The sequence below is a fragment of the Sarcophilus harrisii genome, chromosome 3 (assembly GCF_902635505.1).
Source record: "Sarcophilus harrisii chromosome 3, mSarHar1.11, whole genome shotgun sequence".
NCBI classification, from domain to species: domain Eukaryota; kingdom Metazoa; phylum Chordata; class Mammalia; order Dasyuromorphia; family Dasyuridae; genus Sarcophilus; species Sarcophilus harrisii.
In genome coordinates, this window is record NC_045428.1 from 57,700,444 (window position 1) to 57,714,519 (window position 14,076).

A 14,076-nucleotide genomic window follows, 5' to 3' on the forward strand; every position below is an offset into this window, starting at 1 on the left:
TAGCTATTATAGTATCATTAGTAGAATTGAAAGGTTATGTAATGTACCTAATATCATAGGATTAAGAAATGGAAGAGAGGGCATTTTAATCAAGTCTCTGATGCCAATAGAGGAGCCTTTCTCTTTCTTAAAATTCAATTTTATTTTATTTTCATGTCCAAGTTCTCTTTATATCCTCCTTACACATTGAGAAAATACCCTTCCCCACCCAGAATAAAATTCAGGACAGACAGATATGTATAGTAAAGCAGAATAAATTTCTGTATTGATCATGTCCAAAAGAAAAAAATCTCCATTTTTTATTATTATAACTTTTTATTGACAGAACATATGCATTGGTAATTTTTTACAGCATTATCCCTTGTACACACTTCTGTTCCGATTTTTCCCTTTTCTCCCTCCACCTCCTCCCCTAGATGGCAGACAGTCTTATATATGTTAAATATGTTATAGTATATCCTAGATACAGTATATGTGTGCAGAATCACACAGTTCTCTTGTTGCACAAGAAGAATTGGATTCAGAAGGTAAAAATAATCCAGGAAGAAAAACAAAAATGTAAACAGTTCACACTCATTTCCCAGTGTTTCTTCTCTGGGTGTAGCTGATTCTGTTCATCATTGGTCAATTAGAACTGAATTAGATCTTCTCTTTGTCGAAGATATCCAGTTCTATCAGAATACATCCTTATACAGTATTGTTGTTGAAGTATATAATGATCTCCTGGTCCTGCTCATTTCAATCAGCATCAGTTCATGTAAGTCTTTCCAATCCTCTCTGGATTCATCCTGCTGGTCATTTCTTACAGAATAATAATATCCCACAACATTCATATACCACAGTTTACCCAACCATTCTCCAACTGATGGGCATCCATTCATTTTCCAGATTCTAGCCACTACAAACAGGGCTGCCACAAACATTTTGGCACATACAGTCCCTTTCCCTTCTTTAGTATCTCTTTGGGATATAAGCCCAGTAGTAACACTGCTGAATCAAAGGGTATGCATAGTGTTATAACTTTTTAGGTATAATTCTAGATTGCTCTCCAGAATGGTTGGATTCATTCACAGCTTCACCAACAATTCATCAATGTCCCAGTTTTCCCGCATCCCCTCCAACATTCATCATTATTTTTTCCTATCATCTTAGCCAATCTGATAGGTGTGTAGTGGTATCTCAGAATTGTCTTAATTTGCATTTCTCTGATCAGTAGTGATTTGGAACACTCTTTCATATGAGTAGAAATAGTTTCGATTTCATCATCTGAAAATTGTCTGTTCATATCCTTTGACCATTTATCAATTGGAGAATGGCTTGATTTCTTATAAATTAGAGTCAATTCTCTATATATTTTTGGAAATGAGGCGTTTATCAGAACCTTTGACTGTAAAAATGTTTTCCCAGTTTTTTGTTTCCTTTCTAATCTTGTTTGCATTAGTTTTGTTTGTACAAAAACCTTTCAATTTGATATAATCAAAATTTTCTATTTTGTAGTCAATAGTGATCTCTAGTTCTTCTTTAGTCAAAAATTCCTTCCTCTTCCACAGATCTGAGAGGTAAACTATCCTATGCTCTTCCAATTTATTTATAATCTCATTCTTTATGCTTAGGTCATGAACCCATTTTGACCTTATCTTGATGTACGGTGTTAAGTGTGGGTCAATGCCTAGTTTCTGCCATACTTATTTCCAATTTTCCCAGCAATTTTTGTCAAATAATGAGTTCTTATCCCAAAAACTGGGGTCTTTGGGTTTGTCAAACACTAAATTATTAAAGTTATTGGCTGTTTTGTCCTTTGAACCTAATCTATTCCATTGATCAAATTTCTTAGCCAATAGCAGATGGTTTTAGTAACTTAGATGCTTTATAATATAATTTTAGATCTGGTACAGCTAGGCCACTTTCATTTGATTTTTTTTCATTATTTCCCTTGAAATTCTTGACCTTTTGTTCTTCCATATGAATTTTGTTGTTATTTTTTTCTAGGTCATTAAAATAGTTTCTTGGGAGTCTGATTGGTATAGCACTAAATAAATAGATTAGTTTAGGGAGTATTATCATCTTTATTATATTTGCTTGGCCTATCCAAGAGCATTTAATATTTTTCCAGTTATTTAAATCTGACTTTATTTGTGTGGAAAGTGTTTTGCAATTTTGCTCATATAAGTTTCTGACTTTCTTTTGATAGATAGATTCCCAAATATTTTATGCTATCGACAGTTATTTTGAATAGAATTTCTCTTTGTATCTCTTGCTGTTGGATTTTATTGGTGATGTATAAAAATGCTAAGGATTTATGTGGATTTATTTTGTATCCTGCAACTTTGCTAAAGTTGTGAATTATTTCTAATAGCTTTTTAGTAGAATCTCTGGGGTTCTTTTAGTATACCATCATATCATCAGCAAAGAGTGATGATTTGGTTTCCTCATTACCTACTCTAATTCCTTTAATCTCTTTTTCAACTCTTATTGCCGAGGCTAGTATTTCTAGTACAATATTTAATAATAATGGTGTTAGTGGGCAACCTTGTTTTATTCCTGATATTACTGGGAATGGTTCCTGTTTATCCCCATTACATATGATGCTTACTGAAAAGTCTCCATCTTTATTCTGAAACTGTCACCTCTTGATTTGGAGATTAGGGGTAGTAAGTGTCATCATGAAGTCTCCAGAATTGACTATGGTCATTGCAGCCCCATCTGCTATATGTTGCAGCAAAGTCATTATCACTATAGAGTGTGAACATCCAAAATATAAATAACAACCAGAACTGATGTTGATATTGTGTATTTCTCATGATCACCAGTAGTCATATACTTAAAATATTTTGTGGTGGAACATGATAGTATGAGGGAAAATGGGGTTTTTAGCTTCCCTTGTTGTGGCCAACATCAAAGGATGCATATGTATGTGTATTGTTTTAACAGATCTCTTTCCTCTATATAGAAGGTCTTCTCATATCTGTAACTAATCTAATGGCTTTTTCTCTTCTACTTCTTTTGAGATGTTTGAAGGAAAGACAGTATCCAGTATACAAAATGGCAATTAATAACAAAAAAAGTTGTTCAGTCATATCCATAACTCAATGCAATTTTCTTAATGAAGATATTGGAGTGGTTTGTCATTTCCTTCTCCAGTGGATTAAGGAAAGCAGAAGTTAAATAACTGGCCCAAAATAACTCAACTAGTTCATGTCTGAAGTCAGATTTCCACTCAGGTCTTCCTGACTCCAGGTCCTGTGCTCTATCCACTGAGCCACCTACCTATCTCCAATAATAATAATGACCAGCATTTGTATAGTGTCTACTATGTGCCAGGTACTGTACTAAGCATTTTATAAATATTATTGCATTTAGTCCTTATGACAACCTTAGGAGGTAGGTAGACTTATTATCCCCAATTTACAATTGAAAAAACTGAGGCAAAGATAAGCTAAATTATAATTGATGTTGCCCCTGTCAGTAATAATAACTGTTATGGAAGAATATCACTAGAACCACTCTTTTCTCCCCACAGAATTAGTTTCACTCTGGGTCTGCTTGAAGTAGCTCTCAGTGTAGTGATGATTATGCTGTAGTCAGGAAACCTGGTTCAAATCCACATCTTGGATGGTCACCAGTTATATGATTATGGACAAGAAATTTAAGTTCTATGAGCTTTATTTTTTTTTCATCTGTTTTCTTATACTCCCTGCCTCACATGTTGAAAGGAAAGTGCTTTGTAAACCTTAAATTGATGATGTATGTGTTGTTATTAAATGGCTTTATATCTGCATCAGAGAGTGTTCCCACTCTGAGGAATTCACAGGTCATTTATGCATGAATTGAACATTTCCAAAACACCACATATCTGTTAAAATACTCAATCAATCTATCTACAAGCATTTCCTAAATGCCTATTATATACCAGGCACTGTGCCAGACTTTGGGGATATAAGTATAAAGAATGAAACAGTCCTAATTCACAAGGATCTTACATCCTCAAATTTGATATGAAGTGGGCTATTAAGAGTGAATACCATTTATTTATTAATCATTTTCCCCATAGAATATTAGATGAGTCTCAGCACCACTAGCAAACTTTGAAAAAGACAGTGGTATCTTTTATTCTTTCTTAATAAAAACTTTGGACTTTATTTGTTGTTATTGTTGTTTTAAGAACCTGTGATTTAAACATTGTGCCAATCTCCATAGTTCCCCTTGTCCCTCTTCAATTCTGTCCTGTCAGATACTCTAGAACCTACAAGTTATTGTGAAATATCCATCCTGTTCCCCAAACAGAAATATCAGCACCTTGAACACAGCTCTTTGGAAGTTTTTAGGGTCTACCTGGAAGAGTATCTATCACATAAGAAGTGCTCAGTAAGCATTTATTGAATTTAAAATATCAACCATCAGAAACAGTCTTCTGAATTATGATTGCTTCATTAAATTGTAAAACATTCAAACAAGAAGTGAAAGTTGAGGTTATTCAATTCAGCACCAAATTATTCAATCCAGCACCCTCATTTTTGGTGTGATGAAAAAAGTGATTGAAAGAGTAATTGAAGGGCAGCTAGATGGCACAGTCAAACAGTCAGGAGAACCTGAGTTTAAATATGGCTTCAGACACTTCACACTTACTAGCTGTGTGATCCTGATCAAGTCATCTAACCTCAATTGTCTTACAAAAAAAGGAAAAAAATATTGGGGATCTACTGAGTGCTTTCCATACATTCTCCATTGAGCTTCACAACAGAACTGCGAGATAGGGAATATAAATGTTATTATTCCTATTTTACAGAAAAGGAAACTAAGATCCATTAGACGATTGAGCCAATGTTTAATTAGAGTGAGGTCAAAAACCAACACATAAAATTCAGGGTTGGGTTTATATTAGCCTAGTATCCAAAGAAGTTAGACCTTATAATTCAGCCATCAAAATGACATACCCTTCTCATACATTACCAAGAATCCAAACAATAATAATAATGCACAGTCAACCAAAAAGAGATGAAAATTCTGTTTCAAATTAACTGGCTGGCCTTTCATATTTCCCCATCATTTTCACTATAACTTTTGGTTCATACTCAACAGTTAAGGTAGACTTTAAGTTTGTCTACCCTCTTGAATCAGTGGAGAAAGTTGTAATTTTCAAATGCAGTCAAGATTAATGAAATTTGGATACAGTATGATCTAGTGGTTAGAAGAAGCCTTGGATTCAGATCTTTCCTCAGACATATCTTAGCTGTGTGGTCCTAGATGAGTGCCTTAGAATCTCTCAGTTTCTATTTCCTTGTGTATAATTTATAGTGGGTAATCATAGTAGCATGCATATCACAATTGTGGAGATCAATTGGAATATCATATGTAAAATGTTTCGTAAGCTTTAAAATATTTGACAGATGTTAGATATTATTATTGTTATCACATGTCTAACGAGGTCATTAATAAGATTGAAAATTAGCTAGTATTTACTAAAGTTAGTAATACTAGTTTTGCAAATTTTAGCCAATTCTCTGTGTTCCATTAATATGTGGTCAGGGCATAGTTCCTGAGATTAATAAAAAAGAACAAGCAGTAGCATTGCTTCAAATCTCAAGTATGCAACATTCTGGGAATGGTACAAGTCGAAGTCCTGGGACTGTTCTTTCTTTTAGAGAATTATAACATGGAGACCCTGGAGAAACTTCCATTAGCCACATTCCCAGATGGCAACCAAAAAAAAGTCCCAAGACTAACTCCAGAATGTACCCTAATTCCTACAATGTCCCTAGCATCCCTCCTGACAAACTCTGCCTCCTCTCAGAGCCAAAGAGCTTATTAAAAAGGGAAATGGTGGAGAAAAGCCCTTTACTTGGCTGCCACTGCAATGCTGATTAAAAAACCTAGTTTTTCAATACTGGATGTCCAAAATACTCCTCTACTTTTTAGCCTACTTTAAGTAAAGGGGACTTTCTTGTTGGAGAGCTCACTATGCAATCTAGTCACATGAACCAGAATTCTGTGACTATAAGGAAGATCTTTAGATCTCTGAATCAATGAACAGTGGTGTGACTAACAGAACTAAGAAAAGCAGGAAGGGGAGCCATTTGCACAGGGAAGATAATGAATTTGCTTTTAAGCATCTCAAATTGAGGTGATAATGAAATCTATACAGTCACCATTTCATTTCAATTTGAGTATCTTCAAGCACCATGCTTTTTACACATAATATTTTATAGATGTTTATGATTGAAGTACAAGTGTCTGGTGAGCCATAGGACAGGTAGGATTAGTGCTTAAGCAAAACCACAGTCATCTGGGGAGAAGTGATTAATTGAATTAATGAAAGAGAAAAAGAATTGTGTTTCCTCTTTCTGACCTTGCCGAGACACCATGGGTAGATCTGGTCTGGATGTGTGATGAATCTGTAAGTAATATCAACTTCATGGTTTTCATTCATATGCCTTCTAAGGCATATGCCTTAGAAGGCATATGAATCTAAATCCCATTTTAGCACAACTTTCATTCATACATAAAGCAAACTTTCATTTATACACAAGTATGTTTCCCCACCCTGGAAAATATGTAATACTTAGGGAGAATGAAACCAAGCATTTTGAAATATCTGAATAACTCTTGTGGAAATAGACTTGTAGACATGTTATGACTTCCCTGGGAGGAAAGCCTAAATTTGAATACATTTTTACTGTTAAGAAAAACATGATTCAAGAAATAAAAACAGTAAAACTAATTGAGGCTACTGTTATTGAAATTTCCCAGTATATTTGGGCAACACCCTTATTCTTTCTCTCACACTTAACATTTTGAGTGTTATTTTGCCTTTAAAAACAAATTGACTCTGATGAAGCAAAACCTCCCTCCTGAAACATTCCAGGGACTTATTTTCTTCCAAAATTTAATTTCATGTAAAGAACTGCTTGCTTTAGAAAAAACAGTTAACATAAAACAGAATGCTGTGTGATCTAGTCTGGCCCCAAAGAAGACTTGATAAAATGTACTTCTCTCTGTTCCTTGCAGAAATAGAAGGCTGGGTCTGGAATGTTATACATGTCATCAGATACAGTTGATGTTTTGATTCTTATTGCTCAACTCCCCTTTTCACGTCTGCTACAAGGAGTAGTTTACTGGTGGTGGTGGTGGGGGGGGGAGGGATGTGTTCTGAAATGAATGTGATGTTAAAAAACCAAAAAAATGCATCAATAAAGCAAAAACTGCTTATATTTGAGCATAATTAAATACCTAGCATTGCTTGTGCTTAAGAGAAATTCTTAAGCTTTATACCTAGTGAAAAAGATATAAACAAATACTAACTCTGTAGAGTTTTACTTCTGGAGAGAAGTGTGAATGTTGTTACTCACTTACATGGGAATAGGTAAATTCAGGACATGGGATAATTTGACTTAAAGAATCATAGCCAAGCAGAAGGAATGGCTAGTTCCCTCCTAGAGAACACTGTTCAAAATTTGATTAATTCTGAGACCTCCTAGCTTTGCCACACTGTCGGTTGTTCCAGAATAGAGTTCTCTCCAAGGCCATCCACACCCACAGTTGAGAGACCACTTAGGTGGCAGTCACTCCCTGTGGCAATAAAAACTGGTGAGTTTTTTTTTTCTCCCAGCAAAACTCCCAAAACAGTGATTCAATGAAACAAGATGGTTGTTTATATAAATCACTATCCAGCTGACTACCAGGTAGTAGAAATCCAAGTTTCAGAGGAGGCTGGAACATAACTCTTCACTGGGTTTCCATTGTTCAGGATATCATAGCTGCCTTCAGGTTGGGTAGTTAGTTGGGTTTCCACTGTGTTTGAATTAAGGTTATCTGTGATTGAAGTTGATCAGAGTTCAGGGATAACCATGTCATATGTGGGAACTCGAATGCTTTCTAATTTGTACATATTACAAATATGTTATGAAAGGTGTTGTTCAAAGAGGTTTGGCAATTGTTAATGCTGTAAAGTTACCTATGTATATATCCTGTAAATATAAGGCTATTTAATAAAAAAAAATTTAAAAAAAAAAAAAGAAAGGTGTTGTTCAGGAAACAGACTATGGTTCATTGAAAGGAAACAGTAAAATAGGTTAAAGTCAATATGAATAGACCAGGGAAGAGAAAATTGTAAGGATCTTTTTTTTCCAAATATAACCAAGTGTCTTTTAACTAGAATAAAATTAACAATGTCTTCTTCATAGTAGACTTTTGGGGTCTTTTATACCAAAAAGAAGATATAATCTGTAGTTTTGAAAAATTAACAGTTTCTGTAGAAAAATTTGGAAACTCAAATTCCAAATATTATTTTTTCCTGGTTTAGCATGATAATGTTAAAAGTAATTCTATGAGCCAAAGCAAAATTAGGTCATGCTGGCCATGGAAAAGACCCAGAGAAACAAAGTATGTAGGTCACCTTGAAGTTTTGAATTTAGAAAGCTTTGGCTTACACAGTTATTTTACAGTTATATCCCTGGGAAGATGCATGAAATATTGATTCTGGATTAAACAAATAACAAATTCTACATGACAGAAAGTAAAGATGAATAGCTTGAGTTAATAAACCCCCCTAGTTATGGCTAATAGCCATGAAACTTAGAAATTTTGCAAACTATATTTCTGATTATATGTCTGTTCTTGGCATAATAGTTCATTTTACTGTCTTTATTCTGGGCTTATAATGCACCAAAAAGAAACAATTAGTTTTAACAGAGAAATAAACATAAGTACAATTCATTTCTTAGCCTTCACTCAAGAACATCATTTTGATATATCTATATCCCCTAAAGAAAATAGAAAGGACAAGTAAACAAACTGTCAGCTTCAGAGCATAAGATTTAATATTCGTTCCTATTGGCAAATTTGTAAACTATACATTAGCCAAGACATGTCACTTAACTCAAGCTAAAGTTCAAAACAATTCTTCTAAGGGATAGAGTGTTATAATCAAAGCAAACTTACCAATTTAACCTGAATGATAGGTTATTGAATATAACTCATAAGCAGTTCATATAATCATTATGATTATTACACTAAAATCAATCATTGGGGGTTTTAGAGGAAGGTATTTCTGGGAATAACTGACTTGACAACTGTAGATGACTACTGATACCTAGGACAAAAGACCAAATAGATTTTGGGGGTCTTGGAATGTGCTTAACTTTGGGTAGATATTCATTATTAATTTAACAAATATCAAATGGATTCAAAGCAATATGATCTGTTTCTCATTCCTGAGGGGCAAAAATTAGGGATGACAACAGCCTTCCAATGAGAGGCTTTTGGGTAGAAGGGAAAGATTCCACTGACCAAATTCACAATTCTAATGAAGGGAAAAGGTCTTGGGAAGAGAATAGAAATATTTAGTTCACAGACTAACTAACTAGGAGCAGCTAAGTAGAACGTGGATAGAGCAACTGACCTGGAGTCAGGAAGACTCAAACCTGACTGGCTTCAGATATTTATTAGTGGTATGATCCTGAACAAGGCACTTAACTCCATTTGCCTCAGTTTCCTCCTCTGTAAAATGAAATATCTTGGCCAAGAACACCCCAAATGGGGTGAAAAAAATGACTGAAACTCCTATAGACATAACAACTTTTGTGATCTCATTTAAGAAAGGGTTCCTAAACAGGCTGATTTTAGAAAAGCCTGGAAAAATTTACATGAACTGATACTGAGTGAAGCAAACAGGACCAGGAAAACATTGTACACAGCAACAGCAGAATTGTACAGTGATTAATGATGATACACTTGGTTCTTCTCAGCAGTTCAGTGATCCAAAGCAATCCCAATAAAGTCTGGATGGGAAACGCCATGCACATCTAGAGAAAGAACTATGGAGACTGAATGTAGATAAATACATACTGTTTTCACCTTTTTTTCCCTTATGGTTTTTCTATTTGATTCTGATTTTTCTCTCCCAACATGATTCATGTGGGAACATGTAAAAAAAAATGAATGAACATGTATAACAAAAAAAAGTTTTTACATATAACTGGGGAAAATAATAATAATAATAAAGTGTTCTTAAATAAGAAAATTATTTCCTTTACTGATACCTGTAACACTCACCACCTATTAGCAATTCATTTCTGTTAACAGGCAAAAGAGTTGGAAGAGGGGAAGGTTAATTATTCGTATTGTCCTGTGAATTATCCTTTGGTCTTCCTGATACTTACTTGAGATACTAGAGAAACAGAAAAGGAGTGCAAAAATCAAAGGAGTAATGATGAAGAAATAGATTTGATGACCATAATTAGGAAATGTGTCTGCTTTGACAGTGTTTGTTAAAAGCGAACTTTTCATTTCCCTAAACCAAGACTGTATAAGAAAATCTGGACACAATTTGGTCTGTGGGACATTGTGACAATAGAGGACAAAAATGCTACATGAGGGTTTCATATTAATGGTGGGCATCCAGGCAGCTAGAGCAAAAAATAGAAAAGTACAGAAAGGAAATGCGAGAGAACCAATAAAGAGGAACTTTTCCAGTTACAGAATATTGCTTCAGACTGGCCTTGCTTTCTGCTCTTTCTTCCTTTCCAAAGGACAGATTGGATGAAAAAGGCTGTATCCCTCAAAATAAAAAGTTTTTTTAAACTTTTATCATGTTTCTTCCACCCTCTCCTTGATTCCCACCTTATTTTGCTTCACTACTAAAATCTCTCTAGAAGTGAGGAAGATTAGGAATGATGACAGTGTTCTTGGGGCTTTTATGATGTACATGCATACAAGTTATTATTATAGGAATTGTATTACTACATAGAGGGGAAAAATCATGCTTTTAATTTGTTCGGTAAACATATATTCAGCACTTTCTATATGCCAGGTACTGTGCTTTTGTTTAAAGTAGCATTTCTGCTACTTTATTAAATGGAAGATATGTTTGGATGCATTTTGACAAATACAATCATGCTCCCACAGCAAAAAAAAAAAAAAAAAAAAAAAAAAAAAAAAGTGAAGGGGATAGCAAGTTCTACTTAATGGTGGGGAAAGAACCTTATTTAAAATGGAGGTAGAGTAAGTGAACAGAAGTGTAAGCAGATGCATTCTTGATCAATTTGCTTAATGTTCTTCCCTGATATACTGTAGGCATTTAATGTGGCCTTTAAGTGTTAACATCTGTATACTCCCTTTATAACTATTTTCAACAGATGTATGAGTGAATTTAAATATGTGGTGAATCTTCCTCCCATCCATTCCCACCTTCCCCTCCCCTCTATTTTCTGCAGAGGTGGAATATTATGGGTATCAAACACAACATAAAATGTCAGAGTTTTTCAATATGTTGTCTAGTTTTGCTGAACTGTTTTTCCATTTGTTATTCTTTGTTAAAATATTTCAAAGCTTGCAAAGTACTTTACGAATATTATCTCATTTAATCCTTACAGCAAGAGGAAGTCAGTTTTATTATTGTCCCCACTTTACAGATGAGGAAACTGAGGCAAAGTGATTTGCTCAGAATCGCTAGTAAATATCTGAGAGAAGATTTGAACACAGGGTCTTTCTAACTCCAGGTTCAGCACTATCCACTATTCCATCTAGCTGTTACAAGGTATGGCTCTCTGGGAAGGGAAGCCCAAAAATATTTTAAGATATGTATAAAAGTATCAATACTTTTTTTTAAAATTATATTAGCTGATATTTTACATGGAATTTAATTTAATTTACAAGAACTATGCAATTGGCAAAGCACTGTACACAATATTTCATTTGATTCTCATTATATCTCTATGAATTAGTGCTTTTCTTATTCACATTTTATAGATGAGAAAATTGAGCTTAGTTAATTGATTTGTTTAGGGTCTTACAGCTACTACATGTCTGAGCTGAGATTTGAACACAAATCTTTATAACTTCAAGCCCAAGGTTTATCAGCTGACAAGCTGCTTTGACATGGTTAGTAAATATCTAGATAACTAGGCTCAGATTTGGTATCTTGTTGGTGAACTAACTCAAACACTAAATTGTGGATGAGTTTATATCTACTAAAGTTTTATTAAACCCTTCTGTGTCCTACCTTAAAACATTTTTCTTTCTTCTCTTCCTCTTTTCCTTCTCCATTCTCTTCATTCCTTTCCCTCATGTTATTAGGCTTTAAAAAGTTCCAAAGAACATTTAAGATTTTTGTTGCTTTGAAGATTTGAGAGATTTTGTTTCTCTACTGATTTTAACAGTGAGGTTATAAGAAGGGAAGACTAAATTGAGGGAGGGCAGGATTTTTAGAACTGTGATTTCATCAGTGTCAGACACTACCAGTATGGACAATCCCTTCACTAATGATTGTAATTTATATTCTTAGAGTCATCATCACTGAGCAGTTAAATAACTTGCCCAAGATTATACAGCTATATGTCAGAGGCAGGACTTCAACTCAGTCATCGCTCCTAATTTCTTAGGAGACGTCCAATAATTTCTGATGTATTTAGTTTGAGTTCTTAGTTGTTCTTCGGTTTTTCGATAGATAACATGTAGCATAAAGATTTTCACCTAGCTGAGAAGATAAACAACTCCTCATGACTACATAGTAAATGTATCTTAATTTTCCTTAATTTGCAGGTTATCCTTCAAGAAGGAACCATGTCTTGGCAATTTCCACTTCTCCTTTTCACCACAGTGACTTTGACATCAGCCTATTCCCATCTCGATCCTTTCTCTCTTGAGGAACTTGGCTCAGACACTGGAATCCAGGTTTTTAATCAAATAGTCAAATCTCGACCTCGTGAGAATATCATTTTTTCTCCTCATGGGATTGCATCAGTTCTGGGGATGCTTCAGCTTGGAGCTGATGGCAAGACAAAGAAGCAGTTGACAACAGTGATGAGATATGGTGTCAATGGTGAGTTTTCTCTCATGATGGGGTTATTGGTTATTGAAGGGGAATGCCTTTTCCAGGATGGCTTCTTTGTTCCTCAGGATGCATCAAGGGCTTATTGGGGAAGATCAGCCTAGAACCCCAGAATGTTAAAATGAGTTGAAATATCATTAGCTCTGGAGCTGTTTAAATTCCACCTTCGACTACTCCCTGAATAACCTTGGGCAGAAGTCAGTGGACAACCATAGACCTCAGTTATCTCATCAGTAAAATGAGGAAGCTGGATTGGATAGTATTTTTTCTTCTCTAAATCTATTATCATGTAATCCAGTCCAGTATCTCATTTTACACAGAAAAATGCTCTGCCCAGAAGAATCAAAGTGGCTGCCCCATATAACATAGTTGGGGGCAGAGCTGATACCAGACTCCCAGGCTGCCTAGTTCTCAAAGCTGCATCATTTCCATTACATGGTACAATCCTGGGATGAATTGGTTGTTTACTAAATGTGCTTTAAAAAAATAATCCTATAGTGAGAAAATAACTTGATCATAATATGATATATAGCTTGATCCTAATATATAAATATGATTTATTTAGGACTTCAAAAGAGCTCTGAAGTGATCCAGTCTTACTCTTTTATTAGACAAATGAGGAAATAGAGTCTGGTTTTTAAAATGAAGATTCTTGAGAAAAGTGAATTCCTTAAAGTCAGACAAATAATAATATGACAAAATCAGGATTCAAATCTAGGACTTAACTTAAAATCCAACTTTCTTTCCATTATATACCATAGTGCCTCTGGGTTGAAAGAATTGGGGGGCGGAAGGCAGAAGATCTTGATGATCTTGGGCTGACCACTAATTAGCAATGTAACTTTAAGCAAGTTGGTTTCCTTCTCTCTCCCTCTTTCTGCCTCTCTGTTTCTCCCTCTGTCTGACTCTCTGTCTCTGTGTGTCTCTGTCTCTGTCTCTCTCTCTCTCTCTCTCTCTCTCTCCCTCCCTCCCCTCTCTTTTTCTTACTCCCCCCTCTCTCTTCCTCCTCTCTCTCTTTCTCTCTCTCTCTCTCTCCCCTCTCTTTTTCTTCCTCCCCCTTTCTCCTCCTCCTCCTCCTCCTCCTCCTCCTCCTCCTCCTCCTTCTTCTTCTTCTTCCCCTCTCTCTCTCTCTCTCTCTCTCTCTCTCTCTCTCTCTCTCTCTCCATCTGCCTCTCTGTGACTCTGTCGCTCTCTGACTCTGTCTGCCTCTCTGTCTCTGTCTCCTCTCTCTCTCTCTCTCTCTCTCTCTC

The 14,076-nt window shown here is 35.2% G+C and overlaps 1 protein-coding gene across 3 annotated transcripts in view; it reads left to right on the forward strand.

Moving 5' to 3' along the window:
- Positions 1 to 14,076, forward strand: part of SERPINE2 (serpin family E member 2) — a 78,333-nt gene that overhangs the window by 33,271 nt on the left and 30,986 nt on the right. For 2 of the 3 annotated variants that reach the window (XM_023500810.2, XM_012546585.2), the window contains exon 2: positions 12,538 to 12,817. In XM_023500810.2, the coding sequence (XP_023356578.1) occupies positions 12,559 to 12,817 (259 nt within the window). In that variant the 5' untranslated portion in view covers positions 12,538 to 12,558. Of the gene's footprint in view, positions 1 to 11,443; positions 11,534 to 12,537; positions 12,818 to 14,076 lie in introns of those variants that run through there. The other variant, XM_012546586.3, reaches the window with a different exon arrangement.